General features: G+C 37.5%; 1 protein-coding gene across 5 annotated transcripts in view; it reads right to left on the bottom strand.

Moving 5' to 3' along the window:
• The window catches only part of PPP2R3A (protein phosphatase 2 regulatory subunit B''alpha), a 210849-nt gene that overhangs the window by 127875 nt on the left and 54981 nt on the right, over positions 1 to 27993 (bottom strand). For all 5 annotated transcript variants that reach the window (XM_047736286.1, XM_047736302.1, XM_047736293.1 and 2 more), the window contains one exon: positions 23090 to 25505. In XM_047736286.1, the coding sequence (XP_047592242.1) occupies positions 23090 to 25069 (1980 nt within the window). In that variant the 5' untranslated portion in view covers positions 25070 to 25505. The remainder of the gene's footprint in view (positions 1 to 23089; positions 25506 to 27993) is intronic.

Below are 27993 nucleotides of genomic sequence, written 5' to 3' on the forward strand. Positions count from 1 at the left end.
TGGTTTCTTATAGCGTAAAGCTAGCATAAAGCTGATTTGGAGCAAAGAAAAACAAATACTTTCATTTCATTCACTTCCCATAAGTCTCTGAAGTTTCCAAGTCAGAAGAGTAGTTAAAAAAGAGCCTGTTCTGCTATACTCCTAAGAAAACATTTCTCCATTTCTTTTGATGATGAAGTGAGCTGTAGTTTTTATCTAACTGCTTTCCAAAGAAATCAGAAGGAGAAAAGACCAGGCCCCCTAACGGCGCTTAGGAAAGAACTGGTCCACGGCAATAAGTTATTGATGGAAAAAGACTATCATGAGGTTGGTTTATTTGCTTTTTACTTATTTACTTGTGCTTATATGGAAATAAATGTGTTTGGTTCTAGAAGGTATCTCAGAATGAGTTAGTTTCAAGAAGTATATAAGTGAAATATAGTTGCAAAGAACAGAGTTTTTGGAGTGACCTCTTTTTTAGTGGGAAAAAAATCAAGTATGAGGAATTTCACTACGGATGCAAACATGACCTATTATCTACTCTCTTCTCTATGTTTATCATAGAGTAAGTACAATTCATGGGGCTGGGTGTTTTTGGGTGAGAGTTTTCCCCTGGGGGGGGGCTACCCAGCATGAAGGATAGAAAATTATTAATGCATAGTCTATAAATTCAGTTTAAGACCATGGAAAGGGTGGAACTGTGGGCAGTTATAATGAAAAGAGTCAACTGTAAGGTCTTCCCAATGTCCTTCTGAAATAAACCAGGAGATCTTTTCTCCTGCCTTCTAGAGCATATATGAAGTCCATCCAAATAAGATAACTAGTCAACAGTAGGTGTTTTCCTGCACAACTACCTGCATCTCTTCTTAGCTTACGGATCATTCATGAGCATACCCTGTTTGATGACACATGTTTGTTCTGTCTGGACAATGTGCTCAACCTGGGTCTTCAAGGCAACTATATTAACACAGCTTGACCAGAGGATGAAAAAGCTTCATACTCTCTCTCTTCTGGGGACGACTGGGGTCCATCACTTTTTACCTCAAGATCCAGCTGCCTAAACTGGGGTTCGTTATGTGTTCCATACATGTTCCCCTAGAGAAACAGGCTAGAGCAAGGATGATAATCTTTCTCAAAGAGAACCAGCTGTGGTGGGTTCCTGGGTACAGAGTTTTACAAGTTCCTTATCCAACTTAAGTGGAAGAAAGGCTAGCCTCTGCTGTGACCTGAAAAAGTGAAGGATTTTTTAAGATAGCCTTCTAAGAAAAGCAGGAAAAGGTGCTCTCTTACCGTGTCCTGAAAGGACCTAAAGAACTTAGGAGTGAGTCTAGAAAGCCTGTTTCTCAACGAAGGTGAGACTAGGAAGGAGAAAGAATAAAGCTGTATGTGACACCCAACACATTCCATTTTTGTAGAATTCATTCTTTGAGGCTTAGTCTGAAACTCAGGCTTGATTCTTTAGGGCTTTCTGAATCCTCTTCAGAAAGGATTATAATTCCTTTTAGTGAAGACAATGGTGATACACAATATTAATTCTTTCTTTCTCTGGAAAGAATCAGCACTATGGGATATTTTAAGAAAAAAAAAAATGGGTTGATTACACAGGATAGAGAAAAATTTGAACAATTGCCTGAAGAAGTAAATCATTTATTTTGACTTGTAGAAAACTGCTAAACAGTTAATACTATATATGCAACGTGTTGTGCCAAAATAAGTCTAGCCTTTATTTTATAAACAAACTTGTCAAGTCGTTCACCAGCCTCAGCTTAACATGGCTATGAAGACTGACATGATACCATCAACCAAGACCTTAGAGTGAAGAAGGCTTGTGGGATAAATGAGGCAGCAAAGCTGTGAAAATCTGAGTGACACAAATACATAGTACAGCAAGCCTGGGAAATGAGCTCAGTTGTGTTCAATGTTAGAATAAGGTCCAGAAAGACAGGAGAGTCACTGTGAAGTGACACTAAAGATTCTGCTCAAAAGATGCTATGGGGGAAAAAAGTTATATATTTAAGAGGAAGCTCTGCTACATCAGAAGGGTATTTCTGATTCAAAAAAGGAAGCTGGCTGTTTTGAAAAACTTAAAAATACTAAATCAAAAGACTTTCTCAGTCCACACAAGAACTTGTACATGAATGTTCATAGCAGAGTTATTCATAATAGCCAAAAAAGTGGAAACAACCCAAATGTCCATCAGCTGGTGAATGGATAAACAAAATGTGATATACTCATACAATGGAGTTTTATTTAACCATTCAAAGGAATGAAGCACTGATACATGCTACATGATGAACCTTGAAAACATTCTGCTAAGTAAAAGAAGACAGATACAAAAGACTGCATATTGTAAGATTCCATTTACATGAAACGTCCAGAATAGACAAATCCATATAGACAGAAAGTAGATTAGTGGTTGCTGGGGACTGAGGGGAGGAGGGTATAGGGAGTGACTGCCAATGAATACAGGTTTTGGGGGATGATGAAAATGTTCTGGAATTAGATAGTGCTGATGGCTGTACAACCTTGTTGAATATACTAAAACCTACTGAATTACAAACTTCAGAAGGGTGTATTTTATACTGTGCAAATTATATCTAGGAAAAAAAAGCCTTTCTCAACCTGGCTCTAATTGGCAGAGTAGTTAAAAGAGGTAATAACTTGGAATCATAGACTGCTTAAAATACCACTGCAAATGAGCTTTAAGAAATTGATTATAAGCTAATTAGTTAATTACTCTTAATCCTAAATTTTGATATCCTCCTTTAAGCTCTAACTTGGTGTTTTCACATTGTTTAATAGCTTGTTTTGTGTAATTAATGTTATTTTACTCTTAAAGAATGAATACTGAGATTGGGGGAAAAGGTTGTGTGGTGTTACTTATCCATGGCTTCTTTGATCCTGGCCTGATCCTTGAGCCTTAAGTTTATTGGCTGCAGCAAAACAGGCAGTCTAATAAGCATTCTGTGTCTTGCTTCAGTTGCCTCCAAATGACAGGAACGCATTCCATGACGAATAACAGAAAGAACTTACAAATCAAATATTTTTGCCCCTCAGTATTCCTAATACTGAGAGACAGATCTTCTTTTAGGATCTGGGGCAAGAAGAGATAATTAAGAGTCTAAAATTATTAGGCATAATAATTCTTGGATATCTAGAACTTCTAGTTCCTAGAGTTCTCTGTCCTCCTTAGTCCACTTTTCTTCTACCCTCTCTTTCAGGAATTCAATTAGAGACTTCTCATTGTAGAGCATAAACATTCAGTTTTAGCCTATCAATACATCAGACAACTAAAGTTAGAAGGAATAGAGGGTTTCCAATCCACTGACATTACATGTCAATGAACACACAGTAGCAGTTCTATAAAATACCTTGCCCATCTTCGTTGGTTGTGTGTGTGTGTATGTGTGAGTCTGTGTGACTTTTCAGTAATTTGGAGTGAGGGCTCAATTCACAAATGTCATATGAGAAGGCTGGAACTGATGGTCAAACCTCTAGTGATAAGCATTATATTGCAAACATAACAGCTGACAGAACTGTGCTTCTTGGATGCCAAGTGCCTTTTGGATGCCTTGTGTTAAAGATGGGAGATACAGCATGTTTATCTGCTAATTGAACGACCTAGTAATGGGGAAAAATCGATGAATGTGGGAGAAAAAAAGCCAATCAGGGAAGAAAGTCCCTGAGTAAGTGGGAGAAGATGGGACCTACAGCACCAGTACAGACGCTGGCCTTACGTAGGTGCCCAGATCATTCACATATAGTAACAGAAAGAAAGGGAGAGAGTATATGGGTACTGATATGGCTAGGGGGCTAGCTTACGATCCCCCTCTGATTGGTTCACTTTTCTTAGTAAAATAGGAAACAACATCATTAGCTGAGGGTGAGAATGGAAGAGATGTTAGAAAACAGAGAAGAATGGATGAGTCATTTGTAGAGTGGGAAAATGAGGGATTAGAGAACTGTAGTAGGACTGCCAGACAGCTCTGAAGGCCCACTGGAGGTTGGTGGTCATGAATTTAGTGCAAAGACCACTCAATATTATTTTGTGATTTTCTCTAGCTAAGGTTAGCTGCCAAATAAAAGCTCAAAGCAGACAGAGAACACAATTTAATGTAAGCTGTGATTTTTCCAGGTGAATACTACAAAGTGAGGGTAAGGTAAAGAAGCTCAAAGTATATTCAAGAGAGTGATTTTAATGAGGAACTATGGCAATGGTTTCAAACAAGAGCATGCACCAGAATTACCTGAAGGACTTGTTAAACCACTGATTGTTAGTCCCATCCTTAGAGTTTTGACTTAGTAGGTGAGGGGCGGGGCCTCAAAATACGTATTTTTTTTTTTTTTTTATGTTCAGTTAGCCAGCATATAGTACATCCTAAGTCTTTGTTGGTTACAGAAGGGAGTGAGGTGGAGGGATGGGGTAACTGGGTGTTGGGTGTTAAGGAGGGCACATGTTGGGATGAGCACTGGGTGTTATTTGCAACTAATGAATCATTGAGCACTAGACGAAAATATGTATTTCTATCAAGCTCCCAGGTGATGCTGATGCTATTGGATGGAAACCATACTTTTAAAATCACTGACATAAACAGAATCAAAGAAGGAGTAGGTGAAGAAGGACAGAAGACAAATTCACTGGAGAGATCAAGGAACTGAGAAACGTGTATTGGCTGCTTCACCTACTAAAAACTCACAAGAATTGTAGCAAAAATTGTATTGGGAAGCATCATAGAGCCAAGAGAGAACATCTTCAAGAAATAAGGAGGGGCGCCTGGGTGGCTCAATTGGTTAAGTGTCTCCCTTCAGCTCAAGGTCACAATCCCAGGGTCCTGGGATGGAGTCTTGCATCAGGATCTCCGGGCAGTGGGGAGTCTGCTTCTCCCTCTGCTTGCCACTCCCACTGCTTGTGCGCTCACTCTCTCTGACAAATAAATAAATAAAATCTTAAAAAAAAAAAAAAGAAAGGAAGGAAGGAAATGACATGGGGTTAGTAGATGACTGCAACCAGGAGGGGTACTGGGTGGTGAGTCTCATGACATCAGTTCAAAATTGGAGGGGTAGTTTCAGTGAGATAGGAAAAAGAATAGTTTGGAAGTAGCAATAAAAAGAAAGAACACGCACTGCCCCCTCCAGACCCAGTGGGCGAGGGGGTGAATTGGGAAAGAAAAAAAAAGCCAACATTTCACATGGCTATACTGTGGGAGAGATGGATTTCAGTTAGAACAAGGAGTAAAGGGAATGTTCAGAAAGTGGCTGATAACATAGGAGATTCTGCCAGTGAATGAGTTCAAGAGGGCATGGGGAAAAGATTTCGGGAGTTGGGAGGGTTGGATGTGGACTGAAAAGAGAGCATGTACAAGAATAGGGTGAGAAGAGTGATGATCTGGATTCCTGGACTTCTTACCGTGATTGGTGCAAGCAGGGATGAAGAACCAATTAGATTAGTCCTGATGGTCTTAAGGCAGAGGGGGTGGAGCTGTGAGTATTGGGTAGACCTGTGAGGGAGGCCTGAGGGTGTTAACCGGAACAAGCTGAGTTCTGGGAACTCCTTTTCACTCCTGCCAAGGGTGGTGTGGAAGGTAGGCAGGGACTACTCTCATCAGAAGGATCTGGATATCTGGGACTCACATTTTACTAGAATTCTAGGGGATGTGCATAATTTGGAGCATGTTTACCCTCCAGTTTTTTTGTGTCCACACAAACATATTAAGAAAAAGTGATCACACTGGTACATCTGTTTTGCAATTTACGTTTTTAATTAAATATTTTATCTTGACCATTTTTTTCTATATCAGTATATACATATCTACAAGTTCTTTTGAATATAGGTGGGGACATATCTGAGATAGCTGATGCTGATTCACTAGGAAAAATGAAGATGCAAAAGAACCTGACCTCAGAAGCCACTAAAGGCAGAGGGGGAAATACAAGTAGAACGCATTCTGCAAATTCAAATTTGCTACTGGCCATATCCCATTACTTTTATTAACCCACACTATGGTTAAATAAATTAGGAGGAAGGATGATTTCCAACTATCTTACTGAGTGTTTTCATTTCTACCCAAACTCTATCCAAAGAAGACATCAGCACCTCTAAATTCTCACCTCTAGGGGAGAATAAACATTTTCCTTCAGTGATATGACTGATTAATCTCAATGAAGGCATGGATATCAACACTGAATGTAAAGACAGAGAAACATTTATTTTAAATACTCCAGAATAAACAATAAGGTTCCTAAAGTGTGCTTTGCTATAATCTTAAATTTATTTTCATAATTATTATACTTTTAAATATATATACAAAATTATATAATATTTAAACTTTGAGAAAACCAAAATGTTAGATCATTAACCTAAGAAAACATTTTATTCTCCCCTGGAATGATATTTCAGACATAGATTCCTGACCAGGATTGAAGAAAGCAGAGTTTTAGTAACAGCACAAATCCTGCCTACCCCCAAAAGATTTCTCTGACCCTCCTGGGCATCCCAAAACACCACCACCATCACCACCACCAACACCACCACCACCATCACCACCACCACCACCATCACCAAACAAACAAACAAAAAACATGCTGAAAAACTAAATGGCCAGAAAAATTCTTTTCCAACCTAAATTCATGGGGATTAAGATGGAAATTTTAAGAATGGGAAAAGGACAATGAGACAATGAGATGTATAGGTATTCCTTAAAGAGAAAGGACAAATATTCAGAATTTAAACAGTATGTGGAAGTTCTACAATAGGGCCTAGGGGTGCAATGGTGAACAAGAGAGCACCATCTCCTAAAAATGCCAAAGTCTATAATCAAGAGATTTCCATTCTGCAATAAAGGGAAATGATCTATACTTTTTAAAGTTAGAATCATCTTTTAGTCATATGCATATATATTTTAAAATAAGAATAGGGTAACACAGCACACCATTTTGTAACCTTTTGCCACTTAATATATTATGAATGTTTTTCCTTATCAACAAATACATTTCTGTGATATTTTTGAGGACTGCATAATTCTCCATATTACATGGACCACAATGTACTAAATCCAGTGATTTTCACACATTTTGGACTCAGGACTCCTTATGCTCTTAAAAATTACTAAGGACTCCCAAGAGTTTTTGATTATGTGGGTTATAACTGTTAATATTTACCATATCAGAATTTTTTTTTTTTTACCCTTGGGTAGCTTTATTATAGCTAACAGGAGAACCAAAATTAAATGATAATTATTGTATCTCACACTAGGATACTGAATGCAGGTTATGTTTACATTCAATATAGATGTTTAGAATCACTGAAATTCACTGTACATCCAGCATATAAGAAATAATTTTCCAAATCGAATCAGATATTAAACTTTTTAAATTATGTTTGGTTAGCCACTATATTGTACATAATTAGTTTCTGAGGTAGTGTTCAATGATTCATTAGTTAAATATAACACCAGTCCTCATCACAGCATGTGCCCTCCTCAATACCCACCCTCCCACCCTTCTCCCCTCTCAGGGTCCATGGTCTCTCATGGTTGATGTCCCTCTCTGATTTCTCCCCCTTTGGATTTCCCTCCCTTCCCCTATGGTCCTCTGTGCTATTGCTTATTTTCCACATATGAGTAAAACCATATGATAATTGTCTTTCTCTGCTTGACTTATGCTCTTAATGGGGTTCTTTCTTCTTGCCAGGAAAGGTAACGGGACTGTCCCTAGAACACCACAGATAGTTAGGTGTTAAAAGCTAGAGAAATTAAGAGGCCAGAGGCCTAATGAGATATTGAGCTTTGCTGAGGCACCACCTTCATGTCCTAGAAGGGCACCCTGACCTCAGGTCTCCTGCATCTATCCTTGACAGTCAAAGGACAAAGAGCTAGCTAGCGCTCAGGCAAGAGGGCAGTTTCCATTTGGGAAGCAGGTGGTGTAGGCAACCAATAATCCCATTATTTGATTACTCATTCACTTATTTGTTTATTCATTCAACAAAGTTATTTAATGCTACTATTTGCTAAGTAAAGGCCAATATAAGCTAGTGGCTCAAACACAGAAACCTGAGAGGGATTCACAAATCTCCCTCAAAATTCTTATTTTAACATTTAAGTTTTATTAGGTGTACATTTAGGAACTGGTGATCACATCTTTGGAGGCTGAAGTGGAAAAAGAGATGGCAAGGTATGAATTTGGTTGTCAGATACATTATCTGCTTAAATTCTGACTTTAAGACTCCGGAAAGCTGATGGGAAACAGGTTAGAGTGGATTCCACTAAGTTAGAATTCACAATAATATAACCAGAAGAATCTGATGTTTCCCTTCATACTCTCTAGGAAGGAAAGGTCTGATAAACCAATTTTGGTCACAGCTGATCATCAAGATTAGGCTACCACAGAGCTTAGGTGTGACAGAAATAATGGTTTCATGACATATCCATCTAGTCTCTCTTACTGGATACCCCTAAGACCAATGCTTACAAATGTTAAGACAGATGGATAGGATTAAAGTACACTTTGATGTCTTAGAATGCAATGGAATGGAATGCAATGGAATGGAATCGAAAAGAATGGAACTGATCCAAGCCACTGGAGAAATAAACCTCTAAGTATCATCAACACTGTCATAGCACCAAGAGCTAGCACCTTAAGTAAATTTGTTGAATTGGAGCACCCATATCCAAATGCTATCTCCTCCAGAGAAACTTCCTTGAATTCCACAAGCTGAGACGTTATCTCTCCCTCCTCTGAGTTCCTGTAGGACTTCATTTGTCTCTCTCATCTGGAATCTATTCTTTCTACTTTCCATCATAGTAAATAGCTCACCTCCCCTATTAGACTGTGGGCTCCACAAAGGCTTGTCATGTCTGATTCATTTTAATCTCCTCCTGTATGTTATGCATGCTTATACTATTTACAAACTATTTTATGCATTTAAAGCATTTTAGCAACCTCTATTTTGCATACCAATTATGTATTAACTATGTTGATATAAATTTCTGGCCCAAGAAAGAGCCATTCCTGCCTGAGTACCATGTCAAGCAAACTGAAACTTAGATACCATGTCCCTGCAAAAGTTCTGCTTGACCAGAAATGCAGTATATTCATGTAGCCAATTCAATGCAAAGCCAACTCTGAGACTTCTCACCCCAGACAAGGTTAATTAAGTGGCCCCAGCCAATCACATTTATTCTATTTGCCTCTTCCTTGTTCTTTACTCTTTATTCTACAAAAGCTTTTTGTCTTATGCCCCTTTTTTCAGTTCTCCAAAAGGAGACTACTTCATAAAGTGTTAAAGTTTGTATCACCTAAACTGTCTTCTTTAATCACTTTTAACAGTTTTTGATGATAAGGGATGAGATCCAAGGCTGAATGCTAATGCCTACGGGACAAGTCGTACAGACAAGGCACCCACTGAACCCTTTGAGAGTTCACTGTTCTCATCACTACTGAGAGCTGTGGTGAGTCACACTCAGATTTGAGCTTCATACCCCTGTGGGTAGCTCTCTGGTCCAAACAAACATTATTTAAAAAGTATATATGTATATACTGTTCCTGAAAAGGTTCTGGGGTTGAAATTTCCAGGAGGGTTCTGGGACAGTTATATTAGGAGTCCACAATTGGTGTAGCTATTAGGGGACTCACAAAGTCTTGAGGCAAGTTCACAGTATAAACTGCTGGGGGACTTGGAAAATAAAGAGAGAAGAATTCTGAACTGTTTTGACTGTCAAAATAAAAATCTAAGTTGGCAAGAGTCAGACTATTAAAAGTCATCAGAGTGTCCACACTGTAAAGGAATTTTCTGGTGAAAAGAATATGAAATCTACTGGTAATGGGAATCTCAGAAACCAAAGTCACAAAACTGGTGGGCACAGGTCAAGCACTTAGAGTCTGTTAGAGCACTCATCACCTAACTCTAAGACTCTTGTGCTAGGATAAGTTGGTCTTGGAATGGGTTAGATTGACACTAGGTCACCTGCCAACCTGGAGAAAACCATGCATCAAAGGTACAGTGTAAAACACCACACAAAGTACCCAACTGAGCAGCAGATCCCTCTTAAGTATTAATTTGGTGCCAAGAGATCCAGGATTAGCTAAATAAATGGGATACTCCTTTCAAAGAATTAAGCATGCAAACTTTCAACGCACCTGTCTATTTTATGTCTAAGAACTGCGATCCTGGAAGTTGAAGGTATCTACAAAAATTACATCTTATAAAGACAGCCTGGAATTACAACGGCCATATGGAAAGCATTCCAATTAGACAAGATCATTCATTTAAGAAGTTCACTTAAAAGCGGGGGGTTCTCAAATCAAACAGAGTGGGATGCCTATTTTAATAGGCAGGTGGGAGCCTCCAAAAGACTTCAAAATTCCAAAATAGCTTCACTGAAAGACTCACTGAAAAATGCTAATGACAAATTAAAGACACGAGAAGTACCCCAAACAAAAGAATGTAAGACTGAAACAACTACTAGTCCCCTCTATCCTCCTTTATTTGAATACTCTTTCTAGTAATCCTCTATCTGGATTCCACTCTGAAGAGAATACAAGAGGGTAAACGAAAGTCTGCCAAGTTAGTGGCCCTAAAACTGCAACAGCTCCAAGTCCAGAGACCTAAAACACCTGGGCCTCCCCCATTATACCATTGTAGGGATCCATCATAAAAACACCAGCCTAGAAACTGACGTCTCATTTGCAATCAATGAGGATGGGAAAAAAGATTGTCCTCAGAGGTCTTGTCAAATTTCCCACAAGTAAATGCTCCCATATCTGCTGCGGATGGAGAATCCCCTTATGGGCCCCTCCCAGAGTTAATGAGATTCTCAGGGATCCTCTAGTAGACTGCTACCAGTTATTCCCTTAGGTATCCTAAAGGGAACTAAAATTAAAGAAAAACCTTGCCAAATTCTGGTAGATACTAGGACTATACTTTAAACCCCATTTTCTCCTGAGCCTGCAGATAAGAAAGATCTTAGGAAAACTGGCAGAAGCCAACAAAGGGTGAGAACTCTTACACAGTCAGTTCTGGATCTCCATAGTTTTCAGTTGAGAAAGGAAGGTAAAAATTCCACTGTCCCCTCCTTTTTTTTTTTTAAGATTTTATTTATTTAATTTGTCAGAGAGAGAGAGACAGGGCACAAGCAGAGGGAGCAGCAGGCAGAGGGAGAAACAGGCTCTCAACTGAGAAAGAAGCTTGATGCGGGACTTGATCCCAAGACCCTGAGCCAAAGGCAGAAGCTTAACTGACTGAACTACCCAGGTGTCCCTGTCCTCTCCTTTCTAAATGCATACTCTTATGAATTTGGTTTTGGGGTACCCATTTGTTGTTGATCCTTTCCCTCCTTATTTGTCTTCAGAACTTGGCTTAGCTTTTTGCCTGTCTCACACACACAGGCTGTCTGTTATTGTGTATGCAGGCAGGTCAACCATCAGACTGGAAGCCTAATAAATGGCTGGAAAAACATGGCTTGCACTCCATTTGTGGCTAGGGTTCTACCAACTGCTGCCAGCTCTTAGGGGGAATTGTCTTTCTTTCTTTTGGCTATCTTTGAGAATGGCTTTGGATCTTGGGAGGGTAGTATCTTTTGCACATTCTTAGGGATCCTTCTTGCATCCAAGGGGTTGTTTAGTACTGCCAGGAATATTCAGTTTGTCCCAGCTGAAACCTGACAAAATATTTGAAAGATTTTTTAAGGAGCTCTATGGTCAGAAGTTGGCCAAATTGGGAGCTAATATTCAGAGCCTGATAGAACTTTTCTTTAGATCTTCTCCCCAGGCTAAATTAAACTTCATACCTCGAGGGAAAGGAAAACATTCCAAAGACAAAGAGTCTAAATCTAGAACATAGAAATCTTCAGTTTCTAGGTTAATTGAAGATCTCCCTGATACAAAATAGCAAACTGAAGATAATGTAATTGGATGGGTATGTCAATACCTTAATATCATTCAGGTTACAACTGGATGCTTTGAGGAATTAAAAGCAACTGTCCTACAAATGGAACCTTTACAAGAACAGAAAAAGCCCACCTATGCTTTTCACCAATTCTCAAAACTCCCCTATTCATCTCAAATGGCTTGTGCATACTGTAAAAATTCTGGCCTTAGGAAACAGAAGTCCCTTTTGGAGGAACTTGCATTCTTTCTTTGTGCCTTTGAAATGTACTTGTTCTATCTGGTCTTCTCTAGGAACCAAGGTAATTCTTTTAAGAAGGAGGGGGAAAAAAGGAAAGCCTATCAGTGAATGAAAAAACTTCAAAGTCTTTTCCTCAAATATTAGTCACGTAACCTTAAAATTTATCCCTTCTGCCAGAAACACAATTGGACCCAAATGTTCTTTTAAAAAAACTAGTGAGTTAACAATGAATTTTGGAACACTGAAACAAACTAGTGAGTTTTGCATTATCATACCTGTTTCATGGCTGAATTTTTAGAACAAAATCTGTAAGATCCCTATTTGTGTCTATCTGTATGTTTATGTATATCTATGGTTATATGCTCCAGATGGCTGACATTTTTCTACTTCCAGATAGTACTGCCAAAATTAATTTGTAAAGAAGCTCTATTGGTTTAAAAAAACTTACGTGTCTAGATGAATCAAGAATATACTCTCAGAAACACAGACACTAACCCAAATGCTTTTCAAGTTACATGATCTAGGATAATCTCTGGGGGAAAACTAGTTTTAGTTTGTTGGTTTAACTAAAACAGGCATGTCTTTAGAACTGTCAATATTAAATATAATGCAGACATACAACTTTCTTTCTTCCTAAGTCTACTATAAGTCCAAAGAGCTCATGCCATCTCTGTTGCAAAATCTGTCAAAAAGAAAGATAATTTAAGACGATGGCTGTTAAATGCCTCATGAAAGTTTCATAATTGTTAAGAACATGTAAATTAAATAGATATAAGTTTAAGTTATAAATGGACTTTTCAATAATAATTATGCTTTATAGTATGTCTACTTAAAGATATTTTCCAAAATCTTTTTGGTAACTTGAAACCTTAAAATTATACTGAATTAAGTTAAATTATAGATATTCATTGAATATCTAGATTATTTCCAAATAAGATAAATTACTGAAACATTATTATTTTTTAAAAGATTTTATTTATTTGAAAGACAGAGACCACAAGTAGGCAGAGAGGGAGAAGCAGGCTCCCCACCGAGCAGAAAGCCCGATGCGGGGCTCGATCCCAGGACCCCGGGATCATGACCCGAGCTGAAGGCAGAGGCTTTAACCCACTGAGCCACCCAGGCACCCCTGAAACATTACTTACATTATAAACTTTTTTACATTATTTATATAATAAACACAGTTTATCTACTTCTGGCTTCCTTTTACAGAGTAACTAAAATAATTGGGTCTATTACTGAACACATGTTGTGCCACATTGAAAAATTTACTACAGAGAGAATATACTTCTAGAAATTATGAAGTGTGTTTATAAATTTGCTAGACCACAGTCCACTATTGCTTATTCCTCGGTTTTCATTAGGAATTAAAGGTTCTAAGGGTTAAGAATTTTAATCAATATACACAACTAAAATTACTGAAATAATACGGGTAAAAGAAAACAACTATATATTAAAAATTGTTAAGGAAAATAGAATGTGTCGCTTGGATAGGGTATGAAGGACATGAGGTTTTGTTGTCGTTGTTTTGCTTTTTTGGCAAAGGAAAAAAGAAAGTAATTTTGTTCAAAAGTAAAATAATTGTTTCAGAATAAGATAAAAAAATTAGGACAAAATCTGAATGGATATAGAAGAGTTGTAGAAGGTGCATGGAAAAGGAATCCTGAGAAAGGAACTTTATGTGTGGTCAATCTAGCTAAGATTGGAATGGATTTATTTAAGTTAAAAAAAAAATGAGTTAAAAGGTTTTTAGTATCTTCAATGCACTGATTCAAAACTGGAATTTGGTTTTCTCTCTGTTAAAAAAACAAAGTGTTTCCTTAGATTGGTCTGCTCTACATAAAAAAAAAAAAATTGTAAACAAAGTTTTTTCTTTCTAAGTAATCTGCCTGGTCAGCTAAGACTTTTTCTCACCAAAAAAATTTACTATGTTTCATATTGTCTTTATTGGGTCTTTGATTACTTAAGAAAACCCAGTATTCTCAATATCAAAAGGGCTAAAATTTTGTTCACAACCCTGTAACCTTATTTATTTACCTTTAAAATCTTCTATTGTCACTTTGGTTAAATAGAAAACTATTATTTATAATGACCTGTGATCCTTTTTATTATAATTTTCAAACCTTCTGACATCTTGATAACTTCCCCAAGTCAAATTCTAAATGGAGTCATTTTACCTCAAAGTGACTTTAAGATCTGCCAGAGTCCCTGGAAAATCTCAAAGGATTTGTCTCTCACCTTGTAAAAAAGAGATGTTAAACTAACTGGGTTTATTTGGTATGTTAAATCACATAGGAAACACTGTCAAATATGTAATAAACCTTCTTAGGTTGTATTTGTATGGATGCATGCTATTAAGTGTTCTAGAAATTGTATGAAATTGTTAAAAATCTGATGTGTCCTGGTATAATATTACCAGTCATAATTCCAGTTCTCTTAAAATGTTGTATGTCACAGAAATAACCAAATTTCCTTATCAATGCTAATATAGTGAATTCTTATCAGATCTTTAACTATGGGTATTTTTAAGTCTTTTGTCATTTATGGATAGTTATTGTTTTACTCTATTGCTTTTTTAAAGGTGGGATTCATGGAAAGGACCCTACCACCTACTCTGAACTACCAACAATACTGCTAAATTACAGGGCATCAAACCTTGCACGCCTATTTCACAACTGAAGAAGGCTCCACCAAACATCTGATCCTGAATGCCAGAGACCTCAAAATCCAACTGACTAGGAAAAAGTAGCTGACATGGAGGCAGACTGCTTCCTTCCAAGACATCAGATCAAGAATGTTTCTTCATTCCTTCTCCGACTATCTTTTTCCTAAATCTTATACCATAAAGGTATTTATGGTTCTTTTGTCCAACTTTTTCCTTGTTCATGCCTGAAAAGATAATGCCATTGTTGACATATTTCAGGCCACTGCTAAAGCAGGTAATCCATCCTCCAACCGCCTGTTCAATTTGCAAAGATGCTGGTAATCCTGTAGTTCTTTATGCCCATTATAAATCTTTCCCTGATTTCCAATGCCTCAGTTTTTCTGAAACAAGCTCAGTAGATAAACCTTTCTAGGGAAGTGGAAATACAGTTACACAAAATACATAAACATGCCAACTGGCTTAAAGAAATATCTACCCCTTGGGGATCATTTCTTGACTTATTGATTCTAGCTGGTTTGCGTTATGGGTACCCTGGTTCATTTGTACTGTCCAAACCATGAGATTGTTTTGTTGCCAATTATTATTATATTCATATGTTATTTATATAAATATGATATATATTTAAAGATCTTTTAAAATATTTTATTATTTGAGAGAGGGAGGGGGAGAGAGAGAGAAAATGAGCAGTGAGAAGGGCAGAGGGAGAGAAGCAGAGAGAAGTAGACTTCCCACCAGGCAGAGAGTCTAACACGGGGTTCGATCCCAGGACCCTGGGATCATGACCTAAGCTGAAGGCAGATGCTTAACTGACTGAGCCACCCAGTGCCCCAAATATTATATCACAATATTTTTCTCCCTAATATACTGCATTCTCTCAAAAGTTTAAAGGCATGTGGAAAGCTATTGACCAGCTGACAGATGGTCTCTCTCAGACTGGAACAACAAAAGAGAACAGAAAAACTAAACCAGCTCCTAGAACAGGAGTCTGACATCATCTTTTGAAAACTACACTGAGACTTGAAGAAATGATGATAACTAAAAGACTGGTATTTCTGATCAAACCTCTAAAATGGTGAAGAGGATGATTAAATAAGGGGATTGTGGAAATAAATGTTTAGGCCCAAGATAGAGCTGTTCCTGCCAGGGGTGCCACCTAGCAAAGCAAAACTTAGATAATTGTGTCCCTATCAATGCTCTGCTTGACCAGAAACACAATATATTCACATAGCCAATTCTCCAGTGCCAAGCTAACTCTGTACCTTTTCACGACAGGTAAGGCTATGTGGCCCCAGCCAATCAAATGTTTTCTATTTGGCTCTTCCTTGTTCTTTATTCTTCGGCTTACAAAAGCTTTTTGCCTTATGGCCCATTTTGCAGTTCTCTGAAAGGAGACTGTCCATTTCATGAAATGTTTAAAGTTTGTTTATATCACCTAAATTGTCTTCCTTAATAATTTTTTAACGACTATAAATGATCTCTACTTCATTATTGAAATAGGTCTAGCTAAAGTTCACACTTGGCAATACTTTGGTGGTAGTTCTACCCTTTTTTTTTTAAGGTTTTATTTATTTATTTGACAGAGAGAGAGCAAGAGCAGGAACACAAGCAGGGGGAGTGGGAGAGGGAGAAGCAGGCTTCCTGCGGACAGGAAGCCTAATGCAGGGTTCCATCCATCTTAAGACCCAGGGATCGTGACCTGAGCCGAAGGCAGACACTTAACGACTGAGCCACCCAGGTGCCCCTTTACTTTTTATTCTTGAAACTAATAAATAAAAATAAAGCTTTTTCTTAAAAACACTGAAATTTTAATTTGTACTTTTTAGTAATTTGCACAGGTTTTCCCCACAATTAGTTGAAATTTTTAAGGTTTCACCAGACTTAAATATTATAGTAGAGCTTTTAAAAAAAAATCTTCCTCTTTGTTTACCTTAAATTCTTCTTTTGTTAAAGAATTCTGCCCCATTTCCTCCATTCTTTCAATTGAGGCAAACAATAATAGAAATTTTTTCCTAGCTTTTTTTTTTCAACCAAAATTAAGGAGAGAGAATTTTCAAGGGAGCCTAGGTTTTATTATTTTAAGTTGTGAATATCAGCTAACAGGCTATTGCTCCATTTGGCTAAAAACAAACCAAAAATGACTGTAATAATATTTTATAGTTTCTAAGTGTTCTTTAAAAATTGTATTATCTCCTATGTCAAAACATGTTTTCAGTAATTAATTCATTCATTTAAAATAATGAAACCCTCTGAGAGCTCCGACACATCCCTCTTTTCCTCCTCCATAGGCTGTTCTCTTCTTATATAACTCATTTTCGCCCATCTTCACACCTCAGCTATTCTAGAACCTACAGGTTGTTTGCTGTCACCTAGAGGCTTAGTGAAGAAAGCATGTATTAAATGTTCATTCGCTAGTCAATAATATCAATAACTTGACAGTTAGAAAGGGATGAAAAGGAAACTGTTTCAAGTGGGAAAGTAAGAGATGGGTCATCACCGGGGGCGGGGGGAAATCTGTGTAGATCAAAACCCAAGATCAGAACTCATGATGAAGAATTTCCAAACACTGCGCTCATTTATTTTGCTTTTTCTATTGGTGTACTATTTGACTGCTGACAATCAATGGTAGTTTTTACTACTGATATTTAATGATGTTTCCAAGTATTTCCAATGCCTTTAACAAAATATCACATAGAACCTCGTCAAAAACCTTTTGCTGATCTACAGTCAAATAATATCTAGCTGAAGAGTTCACAAACTTTTTTCTATAAATGGCCAGAGAGTTGATATTTCAGGCTTTAAAGTCTTTAAATACTCAATTTAGGTGGAGGACAAAAGCAGTCAGATCATATGTAAACAAATGGGTGCAGCTGTGTTCTAATACAACTATTTACAAACACAGGTCACAGGAAAGATTTAGTCCTTGGGCATCAGGTTGTTGACTCCTGATCCAGACCAGTATCTAGATATCAATCTCTTAATACCAAACATATTTTCTATTTGCTTATCACTTCCAATACAGGTTTGAATTTTATTTCTGGGCAAGAAACATCTGAACTAATACTGCTCACTCTTGAGAAATTATTTTGAAACAATGTTAAAATATTAGTAACATATACTATCTTCAAGTTAATCTTTCTTTTCAGTCACCAACGCACTTCCTATATGACCCATTACATAACACTTTTAATTGAAATGTTTTGAACTGGTAAAAATTGTCTAAGAAATTGAAAAAAAAAGCCTAATTTAACATTTATTATCCTTTTAAAAATGTATTATTCATAGAAAAAAAATACTGTGGGACTTTTCTGCTTAAAAACCTTTAGTTCCTCACCCTAAGGGTTGAGCACACCATACTGGTCATTCATAAATTGGTCTCAATCTACCTCTCAAATTTTATTTCCTATTACTTTTTGTTCACTCTCTCACTGTAAGAATATGACAAATAATACTATATAAAAACTTGCAGGAGATAAATACCAAATTCAGGACAGTGGTTACTTCTGGAAAGGAGAGAAAAAACTTGGTTAGGGACCCCGGGGGGTTTCAACTATATCTGAGATGATTTTTAAAAAAACGATGATGATATGGGGCGCCTGGGTGGCTCAGTGGGTTAAGCCGCTGCCTTCGGCTCAGGTCATGATCTCAGAGTCCTGGGATCGAGCCCCACATCGGGCTCTCTGCTCAGCAGGGAGCCTGCTTCCTCCTCTCTCTCTGCCTGCCTCTCTGCCTGCCTGTGATCTCTCTGTCAAATAATTAAATAAAATCTTTAAAACAAAAAAAAAACAAAAAAAAACCAAAAGCGATGATGATAATAAAAAAATACTAAATAAAGATCTGAAGCAAGTATGATAAAATGTTAATATTTGACAAAGCTAAGTGGTAGGTAATAATGAATGCTTTTTCTGTCATTCACTATACTTTTCTATTTAAAATGGGGATTGACAAAATACATTCTGTGGGCCAAATCTGGCCCACTACCTGTTTTTTAAGGCTTGGGGCTAAGAGTAGTTTTACATAATTAAAGTGTTGTTTAAAAAAAGAAGACAAACTGTGACAGAGAATTTGTGACCTTGCAAAGCCTGAGATATTTACATCTGGCCCTTTATAGAAAACATCTGCCAACTCCTGATTTAAAATATTTCATAAGAAGCACAGAAAGACTAAAAAATAAATAAATAAATAAATAAATAAATAAAGAATAAGCAGGAAGCCAACTGAGTCAAGAAAGATGGTTTTATTTTTCTTGCATTAACTATTTTCGGGAATTAAACATTTTATATTACCTTTCTCTTTAAATTAGCTTTTCATGAATTATTTTCAACTTTTATCAAAAAGAAATCTCATCAAATTTTATTCTTTTGTGGGGCACCTGGGTGGATCAATCAGTTAAAGATCTGTCTTTAGCTCAGGTCTCAGAGTCCTGGGATCAAGCCCCACATTGGGCTCTCTGCTCAGTGTGGAGTCTGTTTCTCTTCCCACTCTCCCTCTGTGCTCTTTTTAAAAGAGTGATGGGAGGGTCTTTTAAAAAAAATTTTGTGTTTAAATTCAATTTAGTTAACATATACTGTATTATATGTTTCAGGAGTAAAATTTAGTGGTTCGTAAGTTGCATATAACATCCAGCGCTTATTATATCAAGTGCCCATTTACCCTATCTCCCACCTACCTCCCCCTCCAGCAACCCTCAGTTTGTTTCCTGGAGTTAAAAGTCTCTTATGATTTGCCTCCCTCTCTGTTTTCATCTTATTTAATTTTCCTTCCCTTCCCCTATGTTCATCTGTTTTATTTCTTAAATTCCACATAAGTGAAATCATATGGTATTTGCCTTTCTCAGACTGGCTTATTTTGCTTAGCATAATACCTTCTAGTTCCATCCATGTTGTTGCAAATGGCAAGATTTCATTCTTTTTGATGGCTGCATAGTATTTCATTACATATATATACCACTTCTTTATCCATTCATCTGTCAATGGACCCCTAGGCTCTTTCCATATTTTGGCTATTGTGGACACCGCTGCTATGAACATTAGGGTGCATGTGCCCCTTTGTATCTTTTGGATAAATACCTCATAGTGGAACCGCTGGGCAGCTCTATTTTTAACTTTTTGAGGAACCTCCATACTATCTTCCAGAGTGGCTGCACCAGTTTGCATTCCCACCAACAATGTAAGAGGGTTCTCCTTTCTATGGGTGAGTCTTTTTTAATAAGATTTTGACTTCAGTCCATACTTGTCAAAAAATTGGAAACCAAAAGACCCAAGTGCAGGATTTTTAGTTGGGTGTATTTAGATTGGGAACGTTCCAGGGGGTACATGCTCACAAGCTGTCAGCCAAGATATAGAAATGGTGTTACATAGGACTTATTCTTAGCCTCAGGTTCACATTTTCTACTTTTTGCAGCTCATCTCCTTTAGAAGAATTTTCCCTCTTTTTTCAGAGAAGATAATGGGGATGAGGGTTAAGTAAAATTCAAAACACTGTATTACAGTAAGTTTCTGGTTATAATGGTTGTTAGACATTGTAATAGGTCAGCAGAAAAGGTAAATTTTTTTTTTTTTTGAATGAGGAGATAGGTTATTTAGGGGAAGATAGTGAGAAAAAACATCTAAATGTCTTAGCATGCCTTAGCTCCCAAGAATGGTTAGATCTTGGGGCACCTGGGTGGCTCAGTGGGTTAAGCCTCTGCCTTTGGCTCAGGTTATTATCCCAGGGTTCTGGGATCAAGCCCCGCATCTGGCTCCCCCCAACCCCTCTTCTGCCTGCCTCTCTACTTGTGATCTCTTTCTGTCAAATAAATAAATGAAATCTTAAAAAAAAAAAAAAAAGGAATGGTTAGTTCTTATGTTATCACCATTTTGAGATTGCTATATAGGTATTTTCTTTATAAAATATTTAGCACATCAATATCGCTTATGTACATGAAAGCATTTTCTTATTTTTGTTTCTAATTTTAATTTAATTTTTAATTTTAATTTCCAGTTTCTTGCCCCCAGTATCAACCAAATTAACTAAAGATATTACCAACTGTGAATCAATGAATAAGGAGACTCAGAAATTTCACAGAAATGCTTGGTAAATGTTTGAGAATATTTAGACCCAAAGCATCATTTTGTAACCTTAAGTATGTATAGTTTTAAACTTAAGTACTTGTCACTGGTAACTAGAAATGTGCCTGGCACAACCACAAAATAAATACAATGCAAAAATTATTCATCAGATCATAATATACTTTTTTTCCTACTTATATGAAAATATTGAGATTAATGTTAAATTAATATTAATGTTAAAATTAACATTAACTTCCTTTTTAACTTGCCCACATATATGCCATCTCTAGTATCCAATTTTTTTTTTAATTTTTTTATTTTTTTCAGCATAACAGTATTCATTATTTTTGCACCACACCCAGTGCTCCATGCAATCCGTGCCCTCTACAATACCCACCACCTGGTGCCCCCAACCTCCCACCCCCCACCCCTTCAAAATTCTCAGATCGTTTTTCAGAGTCCATAGTCTCTCATGGTTCACCTCCCCTTCCAATTTCCCTCAACTCCCTTCTCCTCTCCATCTCCCCTTGTCCTCCATGCTATTTGTTATGCTCCACAAATAAGTGAAACCATATGATAATTGACTCTCTCTGCTTGACTTATTTCACTCAGCATAATCTCTTCCAGTCCCGTCCATGTTGCTACAAAACTTGGGGATTCATCCTTTCTTTCTTTTTTTTTTTTTTTACAGCTTTATAAACATATATTTTTATCCCCAGGGGTACAGGTCTGCGAATCGCCAGGTTTACACACTTCACAACACTCACCATAGCACATACCCTCCCCGATATCCACAACCCCACCCCCTCTCCCAACCCCTCCCCCCATCAACCCTCAGTTTGTTTTGTGAGATTAAGAGTCACTTATGGTTTGTCTCCCTCCCAATCCCATCTTGTTTCATTTACTCTTCTCCTACCCCCTCGACCCCCCATGTTGCATCTAGTATCCAATTTTTTAAAAATTTACATTAAAAATACATAAAAAGGCAAAAAAAAAAAAACACGAAAAAATACTTATGACCCATCACCAGATTACTAACACTACTGAGGTCCTCTGTACATCTTTCCTCAGTTCCACCCCTATTTCCCAGGGATTAAACATTGTTCTGGACATTATATTTGGTGTATCCATGTATTTCTTCATACTTCTTGTACCATGTACCTATCTCTAAGAATTCATATCATTTTACAACTTGTTTCATTAATTGGCCTTATGTTTGACTTCATATATGTATGGTACATCATTCATGAGGTAGAGACAGTGTTCACCAAGTATATTCTATGTGCTTCCCTATGTTTCTTAGCTTTTGGGCTGGAATCACTGCACGGTGAGTGGAAAGGAAGTGCATCACAGGTAGGAATAAGACAGTGAAAAGCAACATCTCTTTTTTTCCCTTCCTCGGTGAATTCTTAAGCCATATTCCAGATGGAGCAATGGGACAGTTGTAGGAACACGGAGCATCTATCACCCTGAGCCCCTGAGCGAGATGGAGCAAAGCCCATCGCCAACTCATGTTAGATACATAAAATGAATAAGAAATAACTGTCGTGCTAAGACATACACACGAGTGGGAAGATAACTGCCTTTTTGGGGTTATTAAAGCAAAAATATCAGCGGGGTAAATTCAAAGCCTTTTGAAAATACTACTATCCTATGACCTTAGATTGGTATTTATTCCCACTTGCATGAAGAAGCAAATCTTATACACTATAGTCTTTACCTTCTTTGAAGACCCTATTGCACTAACAATACTTTCAGAGAAGGGCCAACATGTTCATGAATTCCTTCCAGTATGTTAGTTGTGTTTTCCCAACTAGATTTCAAGGTCTTTAAGAAATCATGTGCTGTCTTTTTTTGTACCTCACACTGCACCTTATAGTCTGTACATGTATGTATTAATGACTGGCTTACTGGTTGACTGGGGAGGATGAAGCTAATATTAAATGCCTAATTGTGTAAGGTACCTTGCTTGCATTTCACCTAAGTTACCCTGATCCTTATTTCTAATAAATAGATGAGGATATTAAGGCTAAGTAACTTTCCTCTGGTCACAGGGCTAGGAAGAAGATGAAACGTGTGAGGAGGGCAGCTGAAACCAGTCTGGCTGACTCTAAAGCCCTTGCTTTTTAGTTTTTTTCACTGAAGCATGCCTAGTCTAAGGCAGGAACTTTAGTAGAAAAGAAAACGGCCAACAGAAATAGTTTTTCTTTATAAGTTTTGCACAGATTAAAACATTTCTTTGGCTAATTCTCAGGACTCAAGATTGTTGGGTCTTACCTTGATCACCTCTGGAGTCTGCTGAATCAGAACTACTGAAGTAGTATCTTTGGCTTTATCACCAATAGGACTTCTACAGACCGATAAATTGGCCTGGGAGGAAGTTGTCAAGGTTTCCTGTAGAATCTGCATCATTTCCTTTTCTTGTGATAGGCTCCCTCTGCCTGATTTGCATTCGACTAGTTCTTGAGCAAAATCTTCAATGCTTTCTAGAATTCGCAGTAAGAGGACTCGATCCTCTTCCTCTATTTTGTGTCCATTGGTTTCAATAATCCTTGTTAGACAAGAAGGGGAGACTTTTTCGGTGGGTGAAGAGACTTTAGACTTGGGCTCAAGATCTATAGGAAGCTGACCAGTCGATGGACTCTGACTATTTAGAGAGTTAGAGCTTTTACCTTTGGTAAGTGGCTCTCTTAGAGAGGTCTCCATTTTCTGTGAAAATGATTCCAAATCCATTAACAATTTATCTATCTCTTCTTGACTATTAGGATTCATAAAATCTCTGTGGTCTCCCTCTTCAATTTTAGGAACTTTTGATTTAAGGTCTTCCTCACATAGGTTAACAACTGGTTTCTCAAATATCTTACCACTTTCACTTCGCACTAAGGCAGAACATTTTTTAAGAGGAGTACCACAGTCTGAAAATTCTGCTCTATCTTCATTTACCTTTAACAACTCCTGACTGGGGCCATTCTCTGTCCTTTGTCCTTTATCTAATGCTTTCTTTCCATCTGACTCTTCTTCAATATAAAGGGTTTCCATTAGGTCACCAGAAGAAACATTTTCTAAAGAGTTCATGGTAGATTGAAGCTGGGTATCTTTTGGAGTTCTGGGATCACTTATCTCAGGGTTATATAAGGGATTTGTAGAGTTGTTTGGAGTGGATTTTACTGGGTCTGTTTTCCTAGAACTGTGTTTGTCATCTTGCAGTGCTATAGTTTGAAATTGTCCAGAGTCAGGGGCTGAGAGCTGGACAACATCTTCATATTTAGGGGGCTGTTCAGTGCCAAATACTGGTGAAAAGGGAGTCAGTTGTAATGTGGGCATATTACTGACTAGTTCTGTTAAATCTATAGCCTCATTATTTCCAGGCTGCATGAATTCAAATGGTAGCTTTTTCAGATAGGATGCTAACCTGGTCATTACATTCACATAGACAGTATCGGAGTTGGCATCGTTGCTGTTTCCTTCATTGATGCTACTCCCTGACTTTTTCTTTATGCATTGTTTTATGATATCTGTGCATTTTTTCAAATCCTCAGAGCATTTCAGCAAGATGTCCAAGCACATCTTTATGTCTGTTCCAGAAGAAAAATTATCTATTTTATGTTTTTCCAAAATCTGAGTAACCAGGTCTTCTTCAGAGAAGTTGTGAAGAAGCATTGAAGTTAGGTTTGTATCAAGCGAGTTTCTATGGGACAATGATTTTTCCTCAACTGAGGCACTCCGGAGTAAACCAAAGGATGGGGAGTTCCCATCATTGTTATAATGGCCACAGAGGAAGTCAAAATCAACTGACCTCCTATTAAATGAGTCAGACTTAACTTTTCTTCCCTTTTTGTAAGCTGCATGGTTAGAGTTCTTGAGCTTTTCAAAGGAAAATTCCTTTATTTTTCCACTGGCAAAACTGATTGCTTCTCCTGCAATGTCCTTTAAGTTACAGGTGTTCTGAAGGGCAGATCCTTTCTTGACCCTGGGTATGCCTGTTAGGACCTGCTGGTGATAGTCACCCTCAGCTGAGGAAAACCCGTTTTCATGGGGTAGAAACATAGAGCCCAGATCCGCATCTTTGAACTGAGACACAGGGATGTGTAAGAGGTCTGCACAAACACTATGATGTACCACAATGCAGTCAACTCCATGTGTAAAGGTGTGGCAGGTTCCAGTGCAATAATGTATAGCTTGCTCAAAACGCCGGTCTATCACCACACTGCTGTAGTGGTTCACAGTACTGACCACAAGTCTGTAAGTTGCTGCCATAATATCGAATCCACTCAGTGATGTGAACTGAATTTTCTAGAACTTATTTCAAGTAAATTCTCCTAACTTACACTCTGCTGAAAATATACTTGATGACTAAGTTCAGTGGTTTCTTGAAAATGTAACAACCTTTCCCAAAAGAAAAGCCATTTAAATTTGAGGTTTGGTAACTGTCAGGATACAGTAGCTACTGCACATGTGTGCTTGTATTAGGAAGTCTAATAATTTAATAATTGTGCTCTTTAGTTTTATTTAGTAATATGATACTGTAGGATCTTATAATATAAAATCCTCTTTTAGTTCTTCAGCAGTTTTTTGATGCAGAAATTTATTGTCATGAATTTACTCTCATAAATCTTAGTTGGCAGTACAGAAGTACTGTGATAACTGAGTCCTCCAAAGAATTAAATGATCCATTTTTTGGTGAATGAGAAACCTGTAATGAAAAAAGAAAACAATTTTAAAAATATGATTTCTTAATCCCGAGAGAACCTTTTATTTCCTCTTTTGCATCCCATATGCAGTTAGTCACCAAGCCTTATTCTTTGCCACATTACTGCTTATCTTTGATTCATGTCTTTATTTCATCACGGCCTATACTCCTTACTACCTGGAGTATTATTACTTCAACTCTGCCTTGTTACAACTGCCTCCCAGTTGGTATTTCTTACTCTGCCCTCCTTGCCACCTTACATGACACCAACAAACTTAGATTCAGATAGTTTTTTAACCCTCATAGTTCAAGAATTCACACTACTGATCTCTGTAGGCAACATGCATCCTACCCTCTTTAACTTATTTTCAAGCCTTTCAACATCTGTTCCCATCCACCTGCAACCTTATTTTGTGCTACTGCCCTGCACCAAACTTTTGGTTCCATCAACCTAATCTTTTCAAAGATTGACAACAAATAGTGCTTGTTCCTTATTCTACAACTTCCTCTATACTTGGAAATTATTCTCCCATCATCTTTTCTTACTAAGAGAGAGAAACGACCAACATTACTGCTTCTGATCCTATCCTCTCAGATACTACCACATGCAGAGCGTTCTCTTGTTACCAAGTGGACAGAATTTACTTCATCATCCTCTTACTTAAAAAAAAAAAAAAAGGATTTTAAACCATGCTTTAGTTGTTTTCTAAAAAGGTTCAATCAATCTACTCATTCAAGAAATACTGAGTGCTTACTATATGCCAGGCACTTGTTAAGTGCTAAGGATATAGCAGTGAATAAAATAAAGTCCCTGCTCTTAAGGAGCTGATAATCTAGCTGGATAAAGAAAACCAGCATGCATGTAATCATATAACTTAGATGGTGACATGTTCTATGGAGAAAAATCAAGCAGGGTAGGGCTTCAGAAAGAATGAGAAGAACTGTGTTATAAAGGGGAGTCAGATAAGATCTCACTGACATTTGAACAGAGACCTGAAAGAATAAAGGGAACAGGCTGAGAAGGTGTTTTGGGCTAAATCATCTCAGGCATAATAACCATAAGTACAAGGGCCTTAAGGTGGGAGCACGCTCGATGTACTATAAGAAAGAGGAGGCTGATATGACGGGAACAGAGAAAGCAAGTTGGGTAGTGTGGGAGGTGAGGTCAGAAAGGAAAGGTAGGAGATTAAATCATGTAGGATCTGTAGACTTATGATGAATTTGGCTTTATCCTGAGTGAGCTGGGAAACAACTGATGGCTACTGAGCAGAGGAATGATATGATCAGACTTACATTTTAAATTGGTAATTCTGGCTGCTATGTTCAGAAGAGACTGTGAGGGAGCAAGATAAAAAGCAGAGAAGCAAATAAGGGGCTACTGCAATAAATCAGGCAAGAAGGCTTGGGGGTTTGGACCAGGAGAGTTATAGTGGAGAAGTTTAGATACTGTATATATATCAAAGGTAGAGCTAGTAGGATTTGCTGAAGGACAGATGTATGATACTAACTCAAGAATGATGAAGTAAAGCAACAAAAGGGAGATGATGACTGAAAAGGAGAGCATCAATTCCACTATACCATCGATAGAAGTGGCATTTTAACCAGTAAAAATCTTTACCCCCTTAATGAGAAATAGAACTTTATTGTTTTCATTTTTTAAATTAACATATAATGTATTATTTGTTTCAGGGCTACAGGTCTGTGATTCATCAGTCTTACACTTCACAGCGCTCACCATAGTACATACCCTCTCCAATGTCCATCACCCAGCCACCCCATCCCTCCCACCCACTCCCCTCCAGCAACCCTCAGTTTGTTTCCTGAGTTTTAATCTCAGGTGTCTCTTATGATTTGTCTCCCTCTCTGGTTTCGTCTTGTTTCATTTTTCCCTCCCTTTCCCTATGATCCTCTGTCTTGTTTCTCTAATTATTGTTTTCATTTTCATTTCTTCAGTCCTAGAAAACTTTTTTGCTTGTTGTGTTTCTTCTCTGGTAAATTATCTCTTCACATCTTTTGCTCACTTAGGTATTAGAGATTTAATGACTACAGAAAAAATTAATTCATGAAGAACCCTTTCATTTGTTGAATTCTTATGCCAGAGTACCTTTCCTGGACCTCTGGATCCAATGATTACTTTGTTTTTATGCCAGTCCTACACTATTGTAATTACTGCTGTCTTATTAAGTTTTACTATCTGGTTTTGCTTCCCATATCCCTAATTATGATTAGAACTCCAAATGTTCTTTGATGGTCTTCTAGATAAATTTTTGAATAGTTAAATTTTAAGAAAAATGTTATTAGAATTTGATTCTAATTGCAAGAAACTTATGAATTATTTTTGAAAAAACAGTGATACCATTATAATACCCGATTTTCTACCCAGGAAGATATAAATACTAATTCCAATATTTATTTCTCTCTTTGTGGTTTTCCTCAGTAGGTCACCCCCTCCCCCATTCTTCTTGTCCTTCAATGCCTAACTTTGTTACTA

Source organism: Lutra lutra, chromosome 1 (assembly GCF_902655055.1).
Source record: "Lutra lutra chromosome 1, mLutLut1.2, whole genome shotgun sequence".
Taxonomy (NCBI): Eukaryota; Metazoa; Chordata; class Mammalia; order Carnivora; family Mustelidae; genus Lutra; species Lutra lutra.